Raw genomic sequence first — 26,493 nt, 5'->3', positions numbered from 1 at the left:
GCAAACTTCCATCTACTACCAAACTGACGATTCCTTGATGGCTCCATATGTGTCCTATCAACAGATCTCTTCTTTTAATCAGGTTGTGCCATAACTTCTTTTCACTCCAATTCGACTGAGTACCTCTTCATTTGATATTCGATATATCTATCTACCTTTCAGCATTCTTCTATTATCTTCCTGTCCAAACTACTTACCATCCACATTTCATATCCATACTAGGTTACACTCTGGAGAAATACCATCAGAAAAAGACTTCCTGACACATTTCTCCATTTTGGCTATTGTCAGTTATTGTGCCGTCCAAACAGCAAAACTCAATTACTACTTTCAATGTCTCATTTCCTGATGCAATTTAGTCAATATTACTTATATAATCTGACTACATTCCATTACCATTTTTTTTACTTTTATTGATATTCACCCTATAATGTCTTTTCAAGACACTATTCATTCCAATTTTATCTCTTCTCCATCAACTTTAATTCTCTTTCTAATTTACACTATGTTTTCCTTCACTGCTTCCTTATTGTACAGACTGAATAACATCGAGAATGAGCTACAAACGCATGTCACTCCCTTCTCAACCACGACTTCCCTTTAAAGTTGTTTGACTTTTATTCCTGCGCTCTGGTGTCCATACACTGTAAATAACTTTTTGGTCCCTGGATTTTACCCCTATAGTCTTAAAATTTTTAAAGAGTGTCGTCTAAACATTGAGCAAATTGTACTCTAAATCTACAAATGATATAAGTGTAGATTTGCCTTTCTTCAGTTACTGATCTAGGATGAGTCGTCGATTTAATATTACCTCGCATGTTCCTACTTTTCTGTGGCACACAGTTTCACGATTCCTCAGGTAGGCTTCCACCACTTTTTCAGTTTTTCCATTTTTCTGTAAAAAAAGAAACGCACTACGAAGCAATTATGCGAATGTGACGGAAATCGGTAAATGAGACGTGTGTGAACAGGCAAACAAATGATTACAATTTCAGAAAAAAATTGAGGACTTATTCAAGAGAGAGAGCCTCACAAAATTAAGCAAGTCAATAATGTGTTTATCCACCTCTGGCCCTTATGCAAGCAGTCATTCGGCATGGCGTTGATTAACGCAATTGTTGGATGTCCTCCTGAGGGATTTCGTGTCAAATTGGCGCGTTAGATCGACAAAATCCCGTGATGGTTGGAGAACCCTGTCCATAATACTCTAAACTTTTTCAATTCTGGAGAGATCCGGGGCTTTGTAGTAGAAACTCCTGCCTTGTGCGGACGGGAATTATTTTGCTGAAATGTAAGTCCATGGCCCGGCCGCCATGGTGGAGGTCTTATTACATTCGACGACGCATTGGGCGACCTGCGCGCCGGATGGAGATAAAATGATGACGAAGGCAACACAACACCCAGTCCCTGAGCGGAGAAAATCCCCAACCCAGCCGGGAATCGAACGCGGGCCCCTTAGGACGGCAGTCCGTCACGCTGACCATTCAGCTACCGGGGCGGACTTTGCTTGGCATGAAGAGCAACAAAACGGGGCACAGGATATCGTCGAGTACTGCTGTGCTGTAAAGGTGCCAAGAGGCTCTGCTGTGAGATTAAAGGCACCCCTAATCATCACTCCTGGTTGTCAGGCCATATGCGGGCGACAGTCAGGTTGGTATAACATCACTGTCTGGGGTGGCTACAGCTGCGGCCTCGCTGGACACTGGCACTCAGTTTGAAGCGGGACTCATCACTGAAGCCAATTCTACTCCAGTTAGTGAGATTCCAGGCCGACTGTGCCCTGACACCGCTGCAAACGATCTTATTGGTTTACAGAGGTTAATGGTAGTAGCCACATGGAGCGACATGAGCTCCAGCCCCTTTTCTTCGAGCCACTTGCAAATGGTCCTTGCCGTCACTGGAGCACCAGTTACACGTGGGATTGATGATAGTGATGAATTGGGCGCTCTGAGCGTCTCTCTGACAATTGCTCGGTCCTCAAGTTCGGTCGTCTCTCTAGTTTGACCACTTCCTCCTTCGTGCTGTTTTCGGCCACAGTTTACCCAATCCTCCCACCATCATCGAATAGTGGCATCGCTCCTTTTCAAATATCGAGAGATTCGCCGATTACTCCAACTGGATTCTTTGAGTCCAATTACGTATCTTCTCTCAAATGCTGACATCTGGGGATTCTGTTCAGCAGCCTGTGTGTGAGGCATATTTACTGTCCAACTCAGTACACAGAATCAAATCAAAAAGACTTTATGTCCCGGTATCGACATGTCTCCTCTTCATTATCCTTGATAGCTGTGTGATGAAATTGTGCGGCAACGTCACACATTCGCACTGCGCGCCGAAGTTAACAGTTTTGCATTTTCCGTCTATATATATATATATATATATATATATATATATATATATATATATATAAGTTTTGCATAACTCCTTCGTGGTGCATCGTTTTTTGCCTTTTTTTATGTTAGAGTGTAATTCGTGTGAGATGCAAGAAAAATTGGTCAGGATACTGAGTGGGTTGCAGAGTCTTAATTTAACTAATGAAAATGAATTTGAGGTGGTCGTTGCATAGAACCAAGTGAATAGATGGTAGTTGGCATAATGAGGAGGAGATCTCTATCCAGCAGTAGATGTCAAACTGCGGCTGCTGCTGATTTTGTATAAGGGATGTTGGATGTAGTAGCTATGCAAATATGACGAGACTAGCACACAGCATAGAAAAACATACATATAGACCTTGCTGAGGTAAAATTTGCTTGCTTGCATCTGTGACACAGATAGCTGTATCGTAGATGCAACCACAATGGCGGGATGAGTCGAGTCTAATCCATCCTGAAGAGAGGCAGCAGACTTTTCAGTAGTTGCAGCGGCAACAGCCCGATGATTGATTGATGTGGCTTTGTAACACTGGCCCAAATGATCTTCCAGCTCTAGTATTGACAACAGCTGGAAGTAAAAGGAAACTGCAACCGACATGAAATGAAATATGTGTATGGCATTTGTGGCTGGGATCCCCCTCCTGGAAAATTCGTCCACCTGGTTCAGGCCTTTTTAGTTCACGCCACTTCGGCAACTTCCGCCTCGATGACAATGATGAAGTAATGACGAGGATAACACACACACCACACCGTCTTGAGCGCGAAAAATCCTCGGCCTTGTCCAGATCGAGAGGCCCTGAGATCGAGAGGCACGTAACGGAGGTCTAACCACAAGAGGGAAGGGAAGAGTAGGTGAGTAGAGCTTCTCGGCACAATATTAAACAGGGGTAATGTAGGAGTAGGTCGAATACGAAATAAGAAAATAGGAATTCTTTGAACAGCGTTTGAGCACGTTATTGTAGCCAAGATAGACACTAAGCCAACACCCATCGCAGTATTACAAGTTTATATGCCTATAACCCCTGTGGCTGATGAACAGGCTAAAAGCGTGTATGATGACAATAAGTAAATTATTGAGAGAGTTAAGAGAGATGAAAATTCAGTCGTTACAGATGAGTCGAATTCAGTACTAGGAAAACGAAAAGAAGGAAAAATAGCAGGAGAACGTGGACTTGGGTGAAAGGAATGGGAGTAGTCGCCTGGTATAATTTTTCATATAGCATAATTTAATCATCTCTAACATCTGATTTAAGAATAATGAAAGAAGGTTGTAGAATTGCGGTCACTCAAAGGTTTCATGTTGATTGTCTAAGTGGTAAGAAAGAGATTTCGAACCAGATTTTAAACGGCAAAATATCTCCAAGGGTATATGTGCACTTTGACCATACATTATTATTTATGACCTGCTGTTTATAACTGAAGAAATTACAAAAATGTAGAAAATTAAGGAGATGGGGTGTGGATAAATTGAAGGAATCAGGGGTGGTTGAGAGTTTCAGGAAGCATTAGGCAACGTTGAACTGAAACAAGGGGAAGGAATATAATAAAAGACTGATTGGTAACTTTGAGAGGTGAAATATAAAAGACAACAGAGAACCACAGAGATAAAAAGACAGGGCTTTGTAGAAACTTTTGGATAATGAAGGACATATTGAATTTAATACTTTTGTTTGTGTGGCCATCTTCCACAGCAGCTGTTAACGTCTGTCATTATAGGTTATCGGTCTTGAGTTGACTGCAATGTAATTAGAAAGAATTACACCAGACACGTTTCACTTTTTTTACAAAGCATCTTCTGTGGTATTCTATAAATTAGATATACGCGTTTCTACTTTTTTTATTTTTTAGGTTAAAAACAGCGTTTTCTTTATAAAGTTTGTCTGCAAGCTACTTACGGTGTTTCTCTGCGTAATCTGCACCTTCCCCTGTTGCCAGCAGTGATTGGTCTCGTCAGACTTCATTACACATCTGAAGTTTTTGGCATTTTACTTTATTTCCTACGCTGCAATATTTATAATTGACTTTCTTAACTGTTTTTCATTCATTACTGGCGATGAAGGTGCAGATTACGTAGAGAAACACCGTAAGCAGCTTGCATACGAACTTCATAAAGAAAAGCTGCTTTTAACCTAAAAGAATCAGAAAAATAAATGTACAAACTTGTGTATCCAATTTATAGAACGCGACAGAAGATGCTTTGTAAATCAAAGCGAAACGCGTCTGGTGTAATTCTTTCTAGCTACGTTGCAGTCAGCTCAAAACAGATAACCTATAATAACAGACATACTGAACTTAATTGATGAAAGGTGAAAATATGAAAAAAACTGCAAATGAAGCAGATGAAAGGAAACACAGATGTATAAAAATGAGACTGACAGGAAACGCAAAATGGCTAAGTGGGAAAAGCTAAAGGACAAATGCGAGGCTTTAGAAACGCGCGTGACTAGGGGAAAGATAGATACCATCTCTAGTACCGTTAAAGACACCATTGGAAACAAGAGAAGCAGATGAATTAATTTCAAGATCTCAGATAGCAAGCCAATACTGAGCAAAGAAAGGAAAACTGAAAGGTGGAAGGAATAGTGAGCGTTTGTATGGGGGAAACAAGATTGAAATATTACAGATAGAGAAGATGAGATAGGAGATATGATAACGCGAGAAGAGTTTGACCAAGTAGTGAAAGGTCTAAGTTTACACAAGGGCACTGGAGTAGGAGGCATTCCCGTAGAATTATAGAGATCCTTGGGAGAACCAGCCATGACAAAACTGTTCCACCTGGTGTGAAAGATATATGAGACCGGAGAAGTATCTTCAGACTATAATAATTCTAATTCCAAAAATGAACGGTGCTGACAGGCGTGAATAGTGCCAAAACCTCATTTTAATAAGTCATGGCTGAAACGTATTGAGACGAATTATTTACAGAAGAATGGAAAAACTGGTAGAAAGGAACCTTCGGTTCCAGTGAAATGTAGGAATACGTGAGGAAATACAAACTCTACATATTATCTTAGAAGAGAGATTGAAGGAATACAAACCTACCTTTGTACATACAAAGAAAAATTTTAAAAGTGGTTATTGGACTACAGCCTCTAATAACCTGAAGGTAGCAGGAATAAAATACAGGTGACGAAAGATTATTTATAACGTGGACAGAAACCAGACTGCAGTTGTAAAAGTCAAAAGGACTGACAGGCAAGGAGCAATTAAAAAGGGAGTGAGGCTGTGTTCAAGCTCATCCCCCAAGATACTGAATTTATTCATTGAGCAAGCAGTAATGGAAACCAGCAGAAATTTGGAAATGGAATTGAAGATCAGGGAGAAGAAATAAACATTCTGATGTTTGGCGATGACACTGTAATTCTGTTATAGACAGTGAACGACTTGGAAGAGCAGCTGAGCTGAACGAATAGTGCGTTGAAAAGAGGTTATAACATGAACATTAGAAAATTCAAAACGAAAGTAGTAGAATGTAGTCGAATTAAATCAGAGTGATGCTAAGGGAATTAGAGTAGGAAACGAAGCACTTAAAGTAGCAGATGAGTGTTGATATTTAGGGAGCAAAATAAAGGTGGCCAAAACAGATTGGATGTAACATTGAGACTGGCTACAGCAAAAGAACCACTTCTGAAAAAGATAAAATTGCTGATGTCCAATATGGAATTTGACTTCTTCAGACTTGGAATTGTTAACAATAACCCATTTTGATGTTCTTTCATGTTCGACCCATTGAGATTTGACAAGATTCTTCTGCTACTCTGTAAATTTTAGATTTTTTGGGAGTTTACATATCTACTCAGTTATTTTCTGCATTGCGCTGTAGGTGTGGCATTCTGTCTATAGTTCTTGTCTGTTCAATAGCTCACTCCTACTGTAGATTTCTTATTAAATTCGTATTTGCTTTTGTGGGTGGTATCCATTTCTTCAGAGTAATGTGCTTTGCTGTTTCCCATGTGTCGGTTTCTTATATCCTGCGCTTTGAGATTTGTATATAAAATAATATTAAGGCTCACAGATGATGTGTCCAACTTTGCACAAAACTTGCATTGGGAAAGACGTCCATTTCGATTGTTATTTCAGCAAACATATTTATTAAACAGTACCAGAAATAAAAGGGGATTAGAAGATTTACAGCATGATGTCTGCTAGGTTTTTGAGTACATTGTAATGCATGATATTTGGACGACTCATCCTATGGCCCTTGAAAAGTAGTACAAGTAATCCAGAATGAAATTTTCACTCTGCACTGGTGTGTGTACTGATATGAAACTTCCTGGCAGATTCACACTGTATGCCGGACCGAGACTCGAACTCGAGACCTTCGCCTTCCACGGGCAAGTGCTCTGGCGACTGAACTAGCCCAGCACGACTCACGACCCGTCCTCCCAGCTATACTTCCGCCCGTACCTCGCCTCCTACACTCCATTCTTCACAGAAGCTCTCCTGCAAAACTTGCTACTGGAAGAAAGGATATTGCGGGAACATGGCGTAGCCACAGCGTAGGGGATGTCTCCGGAACGAAATTTTCAGTCTGCAGCGGAGTGCGCGCTGTTATAAAACTTCTTGGAAGATTAAAACTGTGTACTAGAGAGAGAGTCGAACTCGGGAGCAGTTGCCCGCGAAAGGCAAAGGTCCCCAGTTCTATTCCCGGTTCAGCACACAGTTTTAATCCGCCAGGAAGTTCCAGTGGAAGTAATGTTCTTAGATGTGCATGCTACCAGGACCTAATTAGGGAAAGACAACATCTGAAATCAATGTTTATAGTATTCGACAAAGATAATTCATCCCAATATTGTGCATCAAAATGAAATTGCTAATTCAGTAGAACACCGGATACCTACAATCTTATATTAATGATGGGTAACATCATCAGAAATCGCAGGTGTCTTTCAAAACTTGATACTGACCATGTGCTCCAGACGATGCGTGAGTGGCCTTATGGTGTGATGCTGCTCCGGCTGCAGGTACAGAGTGATGGGCATGTTGAAGTGGCGCAGCTCCCATATACGCTGAGTGGTGTGAAAAGTGATGGAGTGGGAGAGTGGCGGCAACAGGCACTATGTGGTGGATGTGGTGGAACGAAGCGGCCCCCGCCGCTGGACGATTATGGTGGGCGTGCTCCTTGAGAGCTGCAGCTGTTCGGCGTGGCAGGAATGAAGATTCTGCCTCCACTACTTGTGGAACATGTTGAGCAGGTCGCTTCTGAGCCAGAGTTGCCGGTGATGTAAAATATGGAGTCTGTCTGGAAGGTGCTTCTTCTCCTACCGGTGACCCTCGATGGACAAGTTGCTTAGGCGCTGCCGCTGCAGGAGATGGGAGATATGGGGTCCTCCTGCCAGGTACCACCTCTGCTCCTGTTTGGCGGTCAAGAATTTGTTGGAGTTGCAGGACAGACTGCTGCGCCGACATTGGGTGTTGTGGTGGAAGTGCAGCTTGCACAGTCTGTGCGGGTTGGTGCTGGACATGATGGTATGGAGCCTTCACAGTCTCTGGTAAGCTCTGTTGGAAATGTGGAGGTGGGGCTACTGCTATGGCGGCCAGGTGTGGGGCCTGTTGTGGTGTGTGATGTGGCGACGGTCTATTGGGCACAGTATGGTGAGGCAGTGCCCCAGTTGAGTCGGCGCTGACTGGGATTTGCTGTTTCTGGAATGGCTCTTCCACCGGTGCCAATGAAGACGGTTCTTGGTGATTATGATTGCGGAATATCACTCCTGTGAGTTCTGGATGGTTACCGTGCGATGCCAACTTCGCTGCGAGTTGTCCACCCTGAGAGTGCTGCTGGGGCGGCTCGTCGTTCAGCTGGGCTGGACCCGCCGGCTTCGGCTGCTCCTGGTCCGGCGTCTGTGGTCGCTGCTGGAGAGAGGCGGCCGCCACCACAGCCGCAGAGTCTGGGACGACCCCAGTGATGGCAGCTGCCCTGTGCAGCAGCGCCGTGTTCGCCTGGTGGTACGGCACTAGCAAGTGGCCGCGGCCCTCACCGCCAGTCTCCTCTCTCACTTCTTCGGCGCTCGTCGGAGCTGACAAGAACGCCGCCTGCAACAGTGGATAGCGAACGGAGAGGTAATTTTCTGGAGTCAATATGTCTAGAAGCAAACATACGAATGAATCGAGCAGCAGACGTGGCCTGTTGTGCACACTGCTCTACCTGCGAAGTAACGTAACTGGATACTGACGTTCCTATGCTGGTATCCATCCAGCCCCAAAACCGCTCTCTGCATCAGACACTATGCCGCCATGTTCGACAATGAAAGTTCGTGTGTGTTGAGGCTGTTGAGTCGAGGCGGCGTCTTCATAAGTACAGATTGATTCTTGCAGAGAAGATAACAGCAACCATCCACTTTTTATAATGTTATTTATTTAGATAAATAGCGCCGTTACCGGTTTTCGAACAGACAGATTCATCATCAGACGGTTTGTTCACGTTAAGATACATTTTTGTTGTAGTTCACATCGATTTTCGCATTTTATTTACTCCTATGGTGAAAATTTCTTGGCGTGGTGGCGCTGTCGAAAAATTCCGCACCATTACTTGCAGTGCTGACTCACCCGTCAGGTTAGCCGAGAGCGCTAACGCGCTGATTCCTGGACTCGGGTAGGCGTGCCGGCCCCGGATCGAATCCGCCCGGGGGATTAACGAGGAGGGCCGGTGAGCCGGCCAGTATGGATGTGATTTTTCGCTAGGTGAATACCGGGTTGGTCCCCACGTTCCGCCTCAGTTACACGGCTCGCAAAGATGTGAACACTTTCGCACTATTCCATGGATTACACTAGTCGCAGACAGTTGGGGTACCCTAATTCCTTCCCACGGGGTACGGGGTGGCGGCAGGAAGGGCATCCAGCCACCCCTTCAACTAACGTTGCCACATCTGATTAACCATGCCGACCCTGCGTCTCCGCGGGAACACAGGCACAATCAAAAGAAAAGAAAGAAAGATTTGCAGTGCTGACTCCTTGTGATCATGCAGCAGCGAAGACTATATGAAGCACTTCTTTGATATAATGTACAGGGTGCTTCAAAAATGACCGGTATATTTGAAACGGCAATACAAACTAAACGAGCAGCGATAGAAATACACCGTTTGTTGCAATATGCTTGGGACAACAGTACATTTTCAGGCAGACAAACTTTAGAAATTACAGTAGTTACAGTTGTCAACAACAGATGGCGCTGCGGTCTGAGAAACTCTATAGTACGATATTTTCCACATATCTACCATGCGTAGCAATAATATGGCGTAGTCTCTGAATGGAATTACCCGAAACGTTTGACAACGTGTCTGGCGGAATACCTTCACATGCAGATGAGATGTACTGCTTCAGCTGTTCAATTGTTTCTGGATTCTGGCGGTACACCTGGTCTTTCAAGTGTCCCCACAGAAAGAAGTCACAGGGGTTCATGTCTGGCGAATAGGGAGGCCAATCCACGCCGCCTCCTGTATGTTTCGGATAGCCCAAAGCAATCACACGATCATCGAAATATTCATTCAGGAAATTAAAGACGTCGGCCGTGCGATGTGGCCGGGCACCATCTTGCATAAACCACGAGGTGTTCGCAGTGTCGTCTAAGGCAGTTTGTACCGCCACAAATTCACGAAGAATGTCCAGATAGCGTGATGCAGTAATCGTTTCTGATCTGAAAAATGGGCCAATGATTCCTTTGGAAGAAATGGCGGCCCAGACCAGTACTTTTTGAGGATGCAGGGACGATGGGACTGCAACATGGGGCTTTTCGGTTCCCCATATGCGCCAGTTCTGTTTATTGATGAAGCCGTCCAGGTAAAAATAAGCTTCGCCAGTAAACCAAATGCTGCCCACATGCATATCGCCGTCATCAATCCTGTGCACTATATCGTTAGCGAATGTCTCTCGTGCAGCAATGGTAGCGGCGCTGAGGGGTTGCCGCGTTTGAATTTTGTATGGATAAAGGTGTAAACTCTGGCGCATGAGACGATACGTGGACGTTGGCGCCATTTGGACCGCAGCTGCAACACGGCGAACGGAAACCCGAGGCCGCTGTTGGATCACCTGCTGCACTAGCTGTGCGTTGCCCTCTGTGGTTGCCATACGCGGTCGCCCTACCTTTCCAGCACGTTCATCCATCACGTTCCCAGTCCGTTGAAATTTTTCAAACAGATCCTTTATTGTATCGCTTTTCGGTCCTTTGGTTACATTAAACCTCCGCTGAAAACTTCGTCTTGTTGCAACAACACTGTGTTCTAGGCGGTGGAATTCCAACACCAGAAAAATCCTCTGTTCTAAGGAATAAACCATGTTGTCCACAGCACACTTGCACGTTGTGAACAGCACACGCTTACAGCAGAAAGACGACGTACAGAATGGCGCACCCACAGACTGCGTTGTCTTCTATATCTTTCACATCACTTGCAGCGCCATCTGTTGTTGAAAATTGTAACTACTGTAATTTCGAAAGTTTGTCCGCCTGAAAATGTACTGTTGTCCCAAGCATATTGCAACAAACGGTGTATTTCTATCGCTGCTCGTTTAGTTTTTATTGCCGTTTCAAATATACCTGTCATTTTTAAAACACCCTGTACATGCATAATGTATTACTCCACTTTTTGGTGTGTGTGAATGGTGCATTTTATGTGGACATGTACATATCAAAAAAGTGTTTTATATAGTCTTCGCTAGTGCTTGAACTCAAGCAGTGAATATTGAAACGTGTAATGTAACGGCGCCGAATTTTCGACGACACCACCGCGCCCCACCATATGGGGGAATAAAAAATGAAAGCTAATGTAAACTGCAACAAAAGTAAATCTTAACGTGGACAAGTCATCTGTCGGTTAGAAACCGGTAACGGGGCTATTTATATAAGTAATTAGCATTACAAGGAGGGATGGTTGCTGTTATCTTATCTGCAAGAATCAACCTGTCTTTTGCACACAGCCACGGGCTCAGAATGTCAGTTCTCAACAAAAGAGCAACTTGGTAAGTGATTATTGTACCTCTCTCCATCCGATCCCACACGATCGTACAAGTTCGTTTTTTTAAAAAAAATTTATTTCATTTTTTATTCTTTTTTTCGGTTTGAACATCTGGCCTCGCTTCAAACTCACATGCAACAATTGTGCAAGTTCTGTGCTATTTCTGTTGTTTACGCCGTTAATCTACACCAAATAACTGCGGCGTGTGTAACTGAGTTTCGTTATGACAAAAGAACCATGACATCGCCATGTCAGTAGTTCGTAATTACGTTAAATTGAGTTATTTCGGCAAACTGCTGGGTGTGACTGTTTGAAATGGAGTGTATAATGTTGTACTATCGGGAAATACTAGTAGATTATGTCTAAGGCAAAAATGAATGAAACTTAATCAAGGGCCAAGAAGTTATTCAAGAAGGAAAAATCTAAGACAGGGCCTAAATAACCAAATGGCAATAGCATGGAAAAAGGTAATGATCAATAAACAGTCGGGGGTGATGATGTATCGGTAAGGCGCCTGGAAATCGAGAAGTACCCTCCGTCATACACCATAAGCTGGCTTTCGGTGTACTAGATGTAGACGTAGATGTACAGTATAAGACAATGGATGCAAGGAACAACACTTATCATGACTAGTGTTTAATATATAAGGTGAACCAGAACTCCTCCGACTAAATTTTGGCCGTTGTTTATGGACATATTTTGAATATTTTCATATCAGGGTCCGGTGGTGCAGGGCAATCATGTAATTATGATTTATTCGTATTTGTTACCAGAATTTTCTTTATTTCTGTGAATACACTCTAACAACGTAGTAATGCGAATGAATTCGGTTATGTAAATATTCAAAACTACTGTGATATGGTTGCTGCAGCTGCGGGAACAGCTGACAGGGGAACCACGCGAACTTCATACTGACAGGATGTGGAGGAGGGAAGGAGGAGATTAGTGTTTAACGTCCCGTCGATAACGAGGTCATTAGAGAAGGAGCACGAGCTTGGATTAGGGAAGGATGGGACGGAAACCGGCTGTGCCCTGTCAAAACAATTATGCTAGCAAATGGCTGGAGCGATTTAGGGAAATCACGGAAAACCTAGATCAGGATGGCCGGACGCAGCGAGTTTGAACCGTAGTTCTCCCGAGCGCAAGTCCAGTGTGCCAACCATTACGCCAACTCGCTCGTTGACATGGTGTGTAGCGCACTACTAAACCTTCAACATGAATAAATAGCAAGACGCAACTCTCAACAGCTCTCGAGAAAATCGAGATTGAACAATATACCAGCAGCTATATGCTTTGCATGATCGCAAGTAATCAAGGATTTCGTAGTCGAAAGACTAGCCGAGGTCTATGGATCGAATCCCAATGCCAGTAACTTTTTTTATTACCACGTAATTCTGATGCCAGTAATGCGTGGTACGGTGCGAAATTGTGTGATGACCAGGAACCGTTTACGAATGTAACCCAAGTTTGTAATGCAACAGACACTTTGAAAGACCATGCACATGCACAGATTCGGCTGTATGTTGCAATAATTACTGCTTAGAATATTTGTACCACCAGTACCATAAATAAAATGAGTATACTGATTCCACTCAAAGTTCTTGTGTATCGTTTTTTTTCTTAATTTTAACCCTTTTTACGTAAATGTCTTACTCCATTTTTTAGAATAAGATTATGAAATAATAATTTAAGATTGTATATTGGTTGTTTGCAAAGTAATAATGACTCTATTGGTAGAATTACAGAGAAATGAAAAAAAAGGATTGGTGGCCGTGAGATTCGATCCACTGTCCTCGCGCTGTTGAAAATATGTGCCTACACACTTGGCTGCGGACACACTATTAGCGACCATACAATACATACGGAGTGACAATTATTGGACTATACGAAGGAAAACGTAAATTAGTTCCAAAGTATGGCGTGCACACACTTTATTCATTATGTAAAATTCACTGCAAATATTCGGACGTATGCTATGACATGTTCGATATGCCTGCCTTCATTGGCGATGATGTGGCGCAGAATAATTCTGTCTGACCCGCTGAGGTGTTGGAACATCGATACTGTCTATCACCTCCTGAAGGGCTGTTTTCAGTTCAGTTATGATTTTGGGGTTATTAATGTACACCTTGTCTTTAATACAACCCCACAAAAAGGAGTCGCTTGTGTTCAGATCTGGAGAATATGGCAGCCAACCGAGTTTCCCAAAGTGCTCTTGCAGGACATCAAACTCTCTGATTCGATGGGGTCGAGCTCCGTCTTGCATGAACCACATCTTGTCGAAATCAGGGTCACTTTGGATAATGAGGATGAAATCTTCTTCCAAAACCTTCATGTACCATTCGGTAATCACCGTGCCACCAAGGAATATCGAACCGATTATTCCGTGACCGGACATTGCACGCTACACAGTCGCCCGTTGAGAGTGAAGAGACTTCTCGATCGCAAAATGCGGATTCTCAGTCCTCCAAATGCGCCAGTTTTGCTTGTTGACAAACCCATCCAAATGAAACTGTGGTTCATCGCTAAACCAAACCACACAAACATGAAGGTCTTGCTTGTCATTTCTGTGGACAACAGTGTTGGCGAAACACAACCGCTGTTCCACGGTCCTGGGGCTTAATAGCTGATGGGTTTGAGTTTTGTATGGGAAGAGATGCAGGTCTTCAACAACAATTTGTCGCAGTGTCTCCCGGTTGATGCCCACTTGTTCTGCAGCGCGTTTGATCGACTTCCTGGGCCTGGTTTGTAACACAGCGCGTGTCTTCTCGGTGTTTTCAGCCGTTTTCACCCATTTTGGACGATCAACATTGCCAACACAGTCATCACACTGTCCCTTCTCTCAACCTTGCGATTCAAATTCTTGATTGTTAGCACACTTGGACCGGTTGTCTCAGCTTGAACTCGGTCGCAAACTTCCTTTGAACCGTAGTTGGGCTGATATTGTTCACATATTAGGCCTTTACAGGCGCTATACGCTCAGACATTTTCACGTGCAAATGGGCGACAATAATAAGGCGCGTGCGCAACCGCATACTAATTCCCATCATGCCCCGCGGCCAATTGTGCAGTTTGAACTGGACAGTGTGTCTAAGGCGTTGAGCATGACCGGGTTGCCTCCAAACACATCTCCGACGATTGTCTGGTTGAAGGTATATGCGACACTTATCGGTGAAGAGAACATGATGCAAATCCTGAGCGGTCCATTCTGCATGTTGTTGGGCCCATCCGTACCGCGCTGCACCGCGTCGTGGTTGCAAAGATGGATCTCGCCATCGACGTCGGGAGTGAAGTTGCGCATCATGCAGCCTATTGCGCACAGTTTGAGTCGTAACACGACGTCCTGTGGCTGCACGAAAAGCATTATCCAACATGTTGGCGTTGCTGTCAGGGTTCCTCCGAGCCGTAATCCGTAGGTAGCGGTCATCCACTGTGGTAGTAGCCCTTAGGCATATCATCGACAGTTCCTGTCTCTCTGTATCTCCTGCATGACCGAACAACATCGCTTTGGTTCACTCCAAGACGTCCGTACACTTCCCATGTTGAGAGCCCTGTCTGGCAGAAAGTAACAATGCGGACGCAATCGAACTGCGGCATGGTTGAACTACCCCATTGAATGACTGGAAATGATTGGCTGTCGGACCCCTCCTTCTAATAGGCGTTGCTCATGCATGGTTGCTTACATCTTTGGGCGAGTTTAGTGACATCTCTGAACAGTCTACGGAACTGTGTCTGTGACACAATATCCACAGTCAACGGCTATCTACAGGAGTTGTGGGAACCGGGGTGATGCAAAACTTTTTTTGATGTGTGTATTTACTCTGTAACGAGCCAGCGGTACCACGAGTCTCTTATACCAAAATACTCAGAAAATGTTCCTGGAGAACCTATGAAATTTTGTCAGTGGAGTTCGGTTCATCATGTATGAGAAGCGTTCAATAAATAATGCACCAGTTTTTAATTTCAGCCAGTTTCTGGTGACAAATGCGGAATTTGTTGTGAGAATATTCCCGCCTCTGCCCCTGCAGTTTCATGAAGTTCCGATAGGCGGCGGCACTATACGTAGCTTTCAAAGTGGCGTCTGTGACGGAGGTGCGCTCCAAGCAGAGAACTGTCATTGAGTTCCTTTTGGCGGACAACTAGAGCATCAAAGATATTCATAGGCGCTAGCAAAATGTCTACAGAGACCTGACAGTGAACAGAAGCACGGTCAGTCATCGAGCGAGGCGTCTATCGTTATAGCACCAAAGTCGTGCAGACGTGTTCGCCATCCCGCACAAGGTACGACTTCAGCAATGTTGGAACGTGCAGACACACTCATTCGCGATGATCGACGGATCACAATGAAGTACATCGCTGCTCACCAGGACCTGTCTGTTGTTAGTGCTGACACACTATTCCAACTACTGGAGTACTCAGAGGCATGCGCCCGTTTGGTTCCTCCTGCCTAACAGAAGACCATGAAGAGCAGCGAAGGACCATCTGTGCGAAATTGCTTACGCGTTACGAGGCTGACCGTGACAATTTGTTGTCGAACGTCGTCACAGGCGATGAAACATGGATTCACCACTTCGAACCGGAAACCAGATGACAATACTTGGAGGGGCGCAATACCACGTCTCCTCCGAAGAAAAAGTTCAAAGCCGCACCCTCAGCTGGTTAAATCGTGGCTACTGCCTTCCGGGACTCTGAAGGGGTTATTCTGTTTGATGTCCTCCCTCATGTTGCAATGACCAACACTGATGAGTATTGTGCTACCTTCAGGAAACTGAAAGAACAACTTCAGTGCGTTCGTTGCCGCAAAAATGCAAACGCGCTTCTCCTTCTCCATGACAAAGCAAGCTTCACACAAGCCTGCGCTCCCGAGTGGACTTCACAAAACTTCACTGGACTGCTCTTCCTCATCCATCCCACAGCCCAGATGTCGTACCTTCCAAATAGTTCAAATGGCTCTGAGCACTATGGGACTTACATCTGAGGCCATCAGTACCCTAGAACTTAGAAATACGTAAACCTAACTAATGTAAGGACATCACACACATCCATGTCCGAGACAGGATTCGAATCTGCGACCGTAGAGGAAGTGCGGTTCCAGACTGTAGCGCCTAGCACCGCTCCGCCACTTCGGCCGGATCGTACCTTCCGACTACCATTTGTTTGGCCTAATGAAGGTTTACTTCGCGGAAAGCAGTACAAGCATAGTGAAAAGGTTACTGATGCAGCAAGACGTTGGCTCCGACGTCGACTAACAGAGTGCTACCATACGGGCATACAGGACCTTCCAGTAACCTGGTGTAAGGCCGTATCTGTTGCATTACTTATGAAACGCCCCTTTTATCTCGAACGTTCACTCTAAGCAACCTTGCAATGTTGGATAGAGTCACAAGCGAAACAAATCTTCGGTGTTTTCATGACGCGGCGAATTTCCTCTCTGGAGGCCCGCATAAGGACAGAATCGACGCGATTTCACAATAGCACTGGTAGGTAAATTCCAGCTAGTCGCCTTAGCAAATGCCTGTACGAGTGGAGCTAATCCTTAAAGACGCTTAGCTAATGGTTTGGACTCGGAAGTAGGAGAAACCCGCTGGAAACAACAACCTCCTCACGGCAGCAGTGGGGAGGGAAGGAGAGACGCAACAGAAAGGGAGAGCTCATCCGCTGTGAACTGTGCACTTTCACTAGACAACACAAGGACTTCACAACCTCAATGGCGATTGGTTTACAAATGACAGACCATGTGAACTTGTTATTACTCCACTCTGCATCCTTAGGGAGAACCGAAGACGGTGATCAGCCTATCAGGGAGAAAGACAGTTCACGCTATGGTTACCGGGCGCGACGGGTGAAGGGTGTTTAGATACAATTGCTGCCCGTGAATGTGAAAGTGAGGGCGGTCTAGAACCTAGAGCGTGAACCTTGACTAAAGCAAAGCACGCAGGAGGCGATCTGGGCGACGAATGCTGTGTTCTGTGTGGATGGTAAGCACAAGTCAGGTGCATTCTAAAAGCAACTAGGCGGAGGCTGTAAAGTGCAAACCTCTGAACTGATCGTAATGCCATTACCTACGGAGGAAGTTGTGGTTCCTATAAGAGTGCTGAGGCCCCAGACTCGTCGATAGAAAAACGGATGCACATAGTTACCGATTAATTTCACTGACATCGATTTGTTGTAGAATCATGGAACATATTTTGTGTTCAGAGATAATGACCTTTCTAGACTCTGAGAAGTTCATCTGCAGAAACCAGCACGGTTTTAGGAAACAGCGGTCATGCGGGACACAGCTGGCCCTCTTTGTGCATGTTATACAGCAGGCTCTAGATACCGGCTCCCTTGTTGATGCCATATTTCTCGACTTTCGAAAGACATTCGACTCAGTTCCGCACCGTCGCTTGCTCCAAAAAGTGCGCACTTACGGTCTATCCGATGTCATATGTGGTATGAAAGAAAGTTTTCTAACAGACAGGGAGCAGTTTGTCGTCTTGAACGGGGTGACTTCAACAGAAACAAGCGTAACTTCAGGTGTGCCCCAGGGCACCGTAATAGGTCCGCTGATTTTTACGATTTACATAAACGATCTAGTTGATGGTATTGACAGCGGCATTAGAACTGTTTGCCGATGATGCTGTAGTCTACAGGAAAGTAGTATCACACGATATCACAGGATTTGCGAAACATAAATGCGTGGTGTAATGACTGGCAGTTATCTCTCAATATTAGTGAGTGTAACCTACTGAGTATAACAAGGCGAAAATCCCCATTAATGTACGAGTACAAAATAAACGCCGAGTCTGTGGAAGCGGTAACATCCGTCAAGTATCTGGGTGTGACTGTCGGAAATGATCTCAAATGGAATGATCAGATTACCCAAGTAATGGCTAAGGCAAACTCTAGATCACGGTTTATTGGTAGAATTCTGAAGCGATGGAGTCCCTCAACAAAGGAAATAGCTTACAATATGTTAGTTCTTCCAGTCTTATTGTTCGTCTGTATGGGATCCTTACCAGTTGGGTCTGATTCAAGAGATTGAGAAGGTCCAGAGAAGGGCGGCAAGATTCGTGACTGGTACATTTAGCCATCGCGAGAGGGTTACAAATCTCATAGAAAGTTTGAAGTGGGACACACTTTCAGATAGACGACGCGCTAAAGGGAAGGGGCTGCTCACTAAATTCCGAAATCCGATCTTCACCGAGGATGTAGAGCATATATTATTACCACCAACTTTCAAATCTCGCAATGATTACCATTCAAAGATAAGGGAAATTAGAGCTCGTACTGAGGCGATCAGTCAGTCGTTTTTCCCTCGCACGATCCGCGAGTGTAACAGAGGAGGGGAATATGACTTTGGCGCGAATTGTGCCCTCCGCCACACACCGCTTGTTGGCTAGCGGAGTTTATATGTACATGTAGATGTAGAGGGCGCACACCTACGTGACGCACAGTCCGATCATGAGCGCGCGCTGACCAACGACCGCACTCAGCTGTGCTGAAAACAGAGAAATGGAGGGTTCGAAAGAAGAATGAAGAGGTGTAGTGCGTTCCCTTACAGCGCATGGAGTATGGGGAATGCAAATGCATAGAGGAATGGCACAAGTGCACGTAGAGCACTGCACGACCGATTCAGTGCCGATGCTCAATGCGACCTCTGGAACAATAGCTGCCAACGTAACTCGCCGGTCTTCAGTAATGACGTCATCCACGTGCTGGACAATGGTATCGGTAATGCGGCGTGGCGTTCCAGTTCGTGCCTCATCGGCCTTTGACGTCCGTCCCTCCTTGAATCGCTTGTGTCACGCCTTGACCCTTGCAAAGAACATGCTGTGCTCTTCGTACAGTTGTGCCCGTCTTCCACGAATTTTCGTTCCCCGCACTCCCTCCACCGTAAGAAACCACAATGCACGCCTTTGCTCTTCTTTTGAAGCCTCTGTTTTTCTGTTTTCAACAGTACTGAATGTAGTGGACGGTCGACTCCCGCACGTGTTCGCTCGTGGAGGTGAACCGCGTGTCTCTAGAGGCGAGTTTGCGGCCTCTGCGCTGTCAAGCGGAATGCACCTTCAGCGGTTTTTATTTTACGGCCTGCGGCCTGCCTCTTGCACATCAACTTTGGTTCTTTGTCATTGCTTCAAGAATTCATGTCATTTACACAGTACTTTTCCACTAAAGAAACGAAGGGAAATTACGCTTCGGTGCTATCGTTAATGGGCGTAATACAAGTATACCGAGTATCGGACCATATTTGTGATGAGTTTCAAAAGGTCCTAACAAGTAGAAGTCAACACATTGTTCTTAACGAGACGAAATCGACGGTAGTATAGTTATTTCGGGAGTCTATAAATAATATAAAATCATTGATGGAAAGATTAATAAAATGTGTGGCTAGGGCCTCCCGTCGATTTGACGCCACTTCGATGATTTGTGCGACATGGGTATGAAATGGTGTTGATTAGGACAACACAACACCCAGCCGCTGATCGGAGAAAATCTCCGACCCATCCGGGAATCGAACCCGGGCCCTTAGGATTGACATTCTGGCGAGCTGACCACTCTTTTTTATCGTTAGGTTTTATAGTTAGGTTAGGTCCTTGCGGACGTCACATGACATCCGTTAAAGTTCGTTTGTTGATCCTTCTACTCAGTTTTTTTTATTACAGAGGCCAACCAGCTCTCTGACCGGAAACGCTAAGCTGCCGTGCCTGCAACCACTCAGCTACCGGGGGCGGTCGAAGGAATGATTGAAATTGATATAATTGTCCGTCTAGATAGCATTTTTTATTTTAATTAACTTTTTTCGGCCACACCCTCCATCAGTATCTATCAGATAACAAACAGCTGTATTTGCTCTAATATTACAGTAATACAGACATAGAATAAAACGGAAGCGAGCCACATTTAAAAAATCTCGATAAATTGTATCTTGTCGTTTCTCAGGTACATTTATACCGCAGACTTGTGCTGTTGAGTGAGGCGGACTACTTAAACAAAGCTCTGCGGCCGTAAGGTGACGTTAAGTGCAAACAAACGGGTCCATTTAACATTCAGATTAGCATATGCCATTTTCTCGTGTTAAGCGTAGAGTTATTTCGTAAAAAAATTTCTAAACTAATAAAATGGATAAATGTGACAATGGAAACAAATTAACATGTGGCTCGAAATCATACAACGCAGAACTTAATGTGACTTCTTCCTCTACGGTCAAGTATGTGAAAGCTATATTGCAGATCTTCTCTTTTCTTTCTCTAAAATGAGGATAAAACCCACGATGGCTGTATTATTAAAATACGGCGTAAGGACGTTTAGATAACAACATGGAATTATCGTCTTCAATTTGTCCCTCTCTCGCGGCTCTTGTGCGTTTACTCCTGGTGTTGAGGCTACAGATGCGGCCAAATTCGTCGCGGCCCACGATGGGCGATAGGCGAGCACCATCTTCGTCCCAGACCGCCCCACTCGCCACAGTGGTGCACTAGCAAAACTTGGAAAATGTCGAAATACCAATTTAATCTGAAATCATTTTGCTCATCAAGCAAGCGCTGCGCTTCTCGCTGAACGAGAGAAGGCTACACGGCTGGTATTACTTACAACATACACTGATGAAACAAAGTAGTATAATCACCTCCTTGGTAGGGTGTTGGTCCATCTACGGAACACAATGCAGCGGCGATTCTGTGTGGCGTGGATTTTTCAAGTCGTTGGTACGTTTCGGGAGGTGCTGCCAAATGTCTACAGGCTGTTTCCGTAAGAGCGTGCAAAAATTTGACAGGACATACAGGATGCGCCACTGAACAATTTAAGATGGGGAATCAAAACACACTATTGTATTTTTTTCATTTACGTTAGTTACAGTTAACAGCAGAAGCCCTTATTGACACAATGAACGTACCATTTGTACCATCTTACAAAATGTGCTGAAACCGACGGCCATCAACCTCAATTCAAGCATGAGATCGGCGGACAAGATTTTGACGCACCCTGACGTGGTCTGTTTCAAATTACATCACAGGCAGCTGCAATTCTGGAAACTAGTTCCCTATCCGTATCCAATGGGGTCTGCTACATAAATGACTTTAGATATCACCATAAAAATAATATAGGGGTTCGAAACCAGCGACCAGGAAATACAGGACTGAGATGGTTGCGGACATCCAAAATGAAATGAAGCGATGCACCGTCATGTGCAAAAATTTGATAGGATATATAGAAGATGCCCCTGACGCCTCAACTGGTGGCAGCACATGAACCCCCCCCCCCCCCCCCGCCCCGCTCCTCTGGTCGCTTCATGTCCCCACAGTGTTCAGAGTCTGATCCTCCAGTTGAGTTTTAACAACAGCTTTTAAGCACTTTTCCCGCATTCTGCATTTCCATCCAGGAAACATAGTTTCCAGCAAGTCCGACCCCTGCCCTTTGTGGCTGTTGAAGTTATTTTAAGAATTGTACCGACTATGAGACGATATTGCGTGGAATTTGTATCTATGTTAGTGACCTTGTGCCTCTTGATACACCTTTGGAGGCTTTGGCGGTTTGGATAAGGACACATCAGGATTTTAGCATCTGTAATGTTTACCTCCCTCCTGATGATGTCATGTCCCAGAATGCACTGTCTGCATTACTCTCTCATTCCCCCCCTCCAAATCTTCCTAGTTTTGGATGACGCCACCGTCCATAACGCTTTGTTTGGCGCAACAATGATGACTTGCCATGGTAAAGTCATCGAAGCACAGCTCAGTCTTTGTCTCTTGAACTCTTGTGCCCCATACACTTCAGTGTATAGCAATTGATCATTCCTTCTGCAGTCCCAGTCTTCTGCCGTCTATCTACTAGAGGGAGTCAATGATGACCTTCCTGATGTTCCTGTCCCTCCCTCAGCGTCGCTCCTCTGGACGTCAACCCACATGGCTCTCCGTAATGCTGGCTGAGATGGGTTCACCTCTGCTGTCATCCTTAGCTCCCCATCGGAAGGCAGTATCGCTGCAGCTGTTCAGCATATAACAGCAGCTATTCTTTTGGCAGTGAACCAAGCCAACCCATCCTCCCCAGGATCTTCCTGTCGGAAGACGACAGCCTGGAGGACCCCAGAGATCGCTGCGGCTATTAGAGATCGTAGGTGGATTGTCCAACTCCGGCACCCTTCGCTGGAAAATCTGTAAACTGCTCTGTCTCTGTTTCCTCTACCTCATAGAACAACGAATCCTGGAAACGGAATTTTTTCCACCATTGTATCACACACCTTTCCATCAGAGGTATGGGCAAAGATCAGATGCTCCTCTGGCTTCCATGTACAATAAATTAAATTACGTAATATAAGCTCACAGTAACCCGAGAAATATTTTCCTCTCTCTTTTTCGTTTTGTTTACTCAACATACACTAATTAGCCAGAACATTACGAGAACTGATGTACTATCGATATAAACCCATGCAGGTGATAGACACACCTATGGTGCATGCAGCATCAGCGAGCGTGCTTTGCGTGTGTAGAATGGGGAAGGCGCGCGCAGATTCTGATAGCCCGGAGGATCGGCAGGAGCATTTCGGAAAGTGCACAACTTGTCGGGTGTTTGCGGAGTGCTGTGGTGAGTCGTCTAGACGTCGCGGTGTCGGACGGCCACCCCTCATTACAGATGTCGAATGTCGTAGGCTTGGCAGACTGGTAAAACAGGACAGTCGGCGAACTGTGGCGAAACTAACATCAGATTTTAATGCTGGGCAGAATAAAAATGTGTCTGAACTCAGTGCACCGAACATTTTAACGATGGGCCTCTGCAGCCGACGAACCATGCATGTGCCAATGGTAACACCACGACATCGGCAACTACGACTGAAATGGCCATCTGATCATCGGCATTGGGCGTTGGCGCAGTGCCAGAGCGTTGCATGGTCTGATGAACCCCGATACCTTCTGCATCATGCCAATGGGGAGGTTGGGGATCAGTCGACAACTGCACTGCGGTGTTGAAATAAGCTGGCGGCGGCTCCACATCGCTCTGGGAAACATTCAAACCGGCATGCATGAGTCCAGTGGATCTCGTGCAAGGCATCACGAATACCAAGGAGTATCGTACACTGGTTGGAGACTACCTACACACCTTCATGACGATCGGGTTTCCCACGGCAGGGGCATTTTTCACCACGATAATGAGCCGTATCACAAAGCCAGGAGTGTGACAGAGTGCTTCGAAGAACACAGTGGCGAGTTACAATTGATGTGCTGGCTCTCTAACTCGCCAGACCTGACCGAGTCGAACACATCTGGGATGTGTCGTCAGAGCTCAGCTACCCTCTATCTGGAATTATGGGAATTAGGTGGCGTTTGAGTGCAGATGTGGTGCCAACTCCGTCTAGCGAACTACCAACAGCTCACTGCTTCTATGTCGCGACGCGTCGCCGCTGTTATCCTCGCCAAAGGTGGACATATCGACTATTAGATAGGTGGTCATAATGTTCTGGTTTATCAGTGTACGTATGTTTTTCTTTCTTTACTTTTTTAACTGGCATTTGGCCATTGTCATAAAACCATCTATCACATTTACGTAGTACCATTCTTAATGGTTATTCCACTATACACATCGTTAGCTGATATTAAAAAAAAAACAGACTGTTTGAAACACGACAACACTAGAAACTGCCCATAAAGTGCAGAGTCTGATTTATAAGATTTCCTGCAATATGTGTGGCAAATTATATGTAGGTCCCAGAATTCGTATGGTGGGGGCCCGCTTGATCAACCGGTAGGCTCGTTCATTTCCTGAAATCCCAACATGACCACGGGTCGAAACGAAAACGACTGACCATCCAGCTTGATGGACGTCAGATACAAGATCCTGGATAGCGGTAACCAGTGTATAAGGAGAGGGAATCACTACAGATTAGGATACACTTGCCAGCGCAAGAACAAACATGGCTAAGGGTAGTTTAATGGATGTCAGTTCAGCAATTAAGACACTGCAGGTGTTGGCAAAGAGTTGAGTTCGCTGCAGCATGCATGTGTGAATGCAAAGATTGTTTGTCCGTCGATGTTGAGTCATTGGTGAATACCATCACTGGACCTAGATACACCTCAAGGACAGCCAAGAACAGGCGGTGAAAAATCGCAATGGCAATGGAATCTTTTGGACTAAAGGAGACAGCGAGACAAATTCGAAGTCAGGGCACATGCCATGGAGGCAGATGCAATGTCTCCCTGATCAGAGGCGACACTGGAGGAAGTTACAGTTCCGAAGAGAGACACTAGAGGCGTGCGGCAATTATAAACCCAGGTCTGGGTCGCTGTTGTGGGAGGTGGAGCTTCCTTCCAGGAAAAGGACGCGGTATTTGGGTTGTTCAGGGAAGCTACAAATGCTTGTAATGTAATTCAGCCTGACAGGTAATGGAGGGAATCCAGCTTCGCCTAGTAAGCTATTCACAGCACTACTTCAGAAGGCTCCTATTTCAAGTCAGACCCCACAATGATCGATGATGTGCAGCACCCACAATGCTGAGGGCGATGCTGAACCAGGTGCAAGACCCATATAATCAAGATGGGACATAATCTGGACTTTGTAAAGCCGCAAAAGGGTAGAGCCATCTGCACGCCAGCTAGTGTTACTGAGGCAGCGAAGTGTATTGAAGTGCCACCAGCACTTTCGCTTAAGTTGGAGAAGGTGGAGAAAGCACATCAGCTGCGAATGAAAGACCAGTCCCAGAAAGCAGTGTGAACTCAGTACAAGAAGTAACTGTTCATCTAGCAAAGCTCTGCGTGAGGTTGGGCAGTGCGATGGCTACAGAAGCGCATGACACTCGTTTTGGCTGCTGAAACCGAAAGTCATGTGTGAGAGCCCATGGCTCTGCCTTTTGCTTGGCACCCTGTAGGCGATGCTCAGCAACACACGTACTAGAGGAGCGATAATGAAAGCAAAATTCGTCGGCATATAAGGAGGGCGATACCGAAGACCACACAACCGATTCTAGACCATTGATGGCCATCAGAAAGAGGACAACGCTTAGGACAGAGTTCTGAGGGACCCCGTTCTCTTGGATTATGGGTTACTAAGTGAAGCACCCACTTGAACCCAAAACGTACCGTGCTACAAGAAGTTCTTGACAGAAACTGGAGTGGGTCCCAGAGACACCACTAACGTAATTCAGTAAGGATGAGGTGATGCAATGTCATGTCAAACGTCTTGCAGGGGAGTGGAAGCCGCAAAGGTATCTGATCTTTGGCCATACCTGTAATGGAGAGGTATATGATCCACTGGTGGAAATGTACCGTTCCCAGGATTCTTGTTTTCGGCGTTTTACGACGACCCTACAGGTGTATCAAACATGTCCTTGGATGGTTGCATTTATACTGATCCAGAAACTGTCGTCGAACAGTTTGCTGAGCATTATACTCGTGCATATGCGTCTGAGAACTTCCATCCCGTGTTTCGGTTCATAAAGCAGTGGGTGGAGTGAATGCGCTTATCTTTTACTACCCGCCACCTGTAGCCATATAATGCTCCTTTCAGTGAATGGGAACTCTCCAGTGCCCTATCCCATTTCCCTGATATCCACAACCAAGTGCTGAAACGTCTCTCAATGTATTGCCAGCGTCACATCCTTGCCCTCTTTAATCGAATCTGGAACGAGGGTGTGTTTCGATCTCAGTGGCAAGAAAGCGAGATATTTACGGTGCAAAAAACGGGTAAGAATCCCCTAGGGATGAACAATTATGGCCCAATCATCCTCACCGACGTTCTCTGTAAGTTGCTGGAACACACGGTCAGCAACCGGCTGTGTTGGCTCCTTGAGCCTCACGGCCTTTTGGTTGCACCTCACGGTGGTTTTCGCAAAGGCCGCACCACTGTTGATAATTTGGTTCACCTGGAGTCCACCATACAGAGGGCCTTTCACGTCGTTAGCAAATCATCGTTGTGTTTTTCGACCCACGAAAGGCTTATGTCATGACACTGCGTCACCTCAACCCTACGAAGTTACATTAGGAGGGTCTCCGGGATCCACTCCCGATTTTCGTCAAGAACTTCTTGTTGCACCGTACGTTTTAGGTTGAAGTGGGCTCTTCTCTTAGTACCCCTAGATCAATCGACCAAACAAAACGAAAGAAAGACAGGCAAAGATTTCTCGAATTACTGCGGGCTTATTTTACGAAATGTAAAGTTTAATGACCTGAAACTACAGGTTACCCTTACTCTGTGACAAATCT

At 45.3% G+C, this 26,493-nt stretch overlaps 1 protein-coding gene across 2 annotated transcripts in view; it reads right to left on the bottom strand.

The window, feature by feature from the left end:
• The window catches only part of LOC126283252 (hornerin-like), a 76,054-nt gene that overhangs the window by 19,824 nt on the left and 29,737 nt on the right, over positions 1-26,493 (bottom strand). The window contains exon 2 of one of the 2 annotated variants that reach the window (XM_049982257.1): positions 7,280-8,405. In XM_049982257.1, coding sequence (XP_049838214.1) covers positions 7,280-8,405 — 1,126 coding nt within the window. The remainder of the gene's footprint in view (positions 1-7,279; positions 8,406-26,493) is intronic. The other variant, XM_049982258.1, reaches the window with a different exon arrangement.

Source organism: Schistocerca gregaria, chromosome 1, assembly GCF_023897955.1.
Source record: "Schistocerca gregaria isolate iqSchGreg1 chromosome 1, iqSchGreg1.2, whole genome shotgun sequence".
NCBI lineage: Eukaryota > Metazoa > Arthropoda > Insecta > Orthoptera > Acrididae > Schistocerca > Schistocerca gregaria.
The sequence above is the reverse complement of the archived record's forward strand: the minus strand, read 5'-3'. Positions and strand labels throughout refer to the sequence as shown.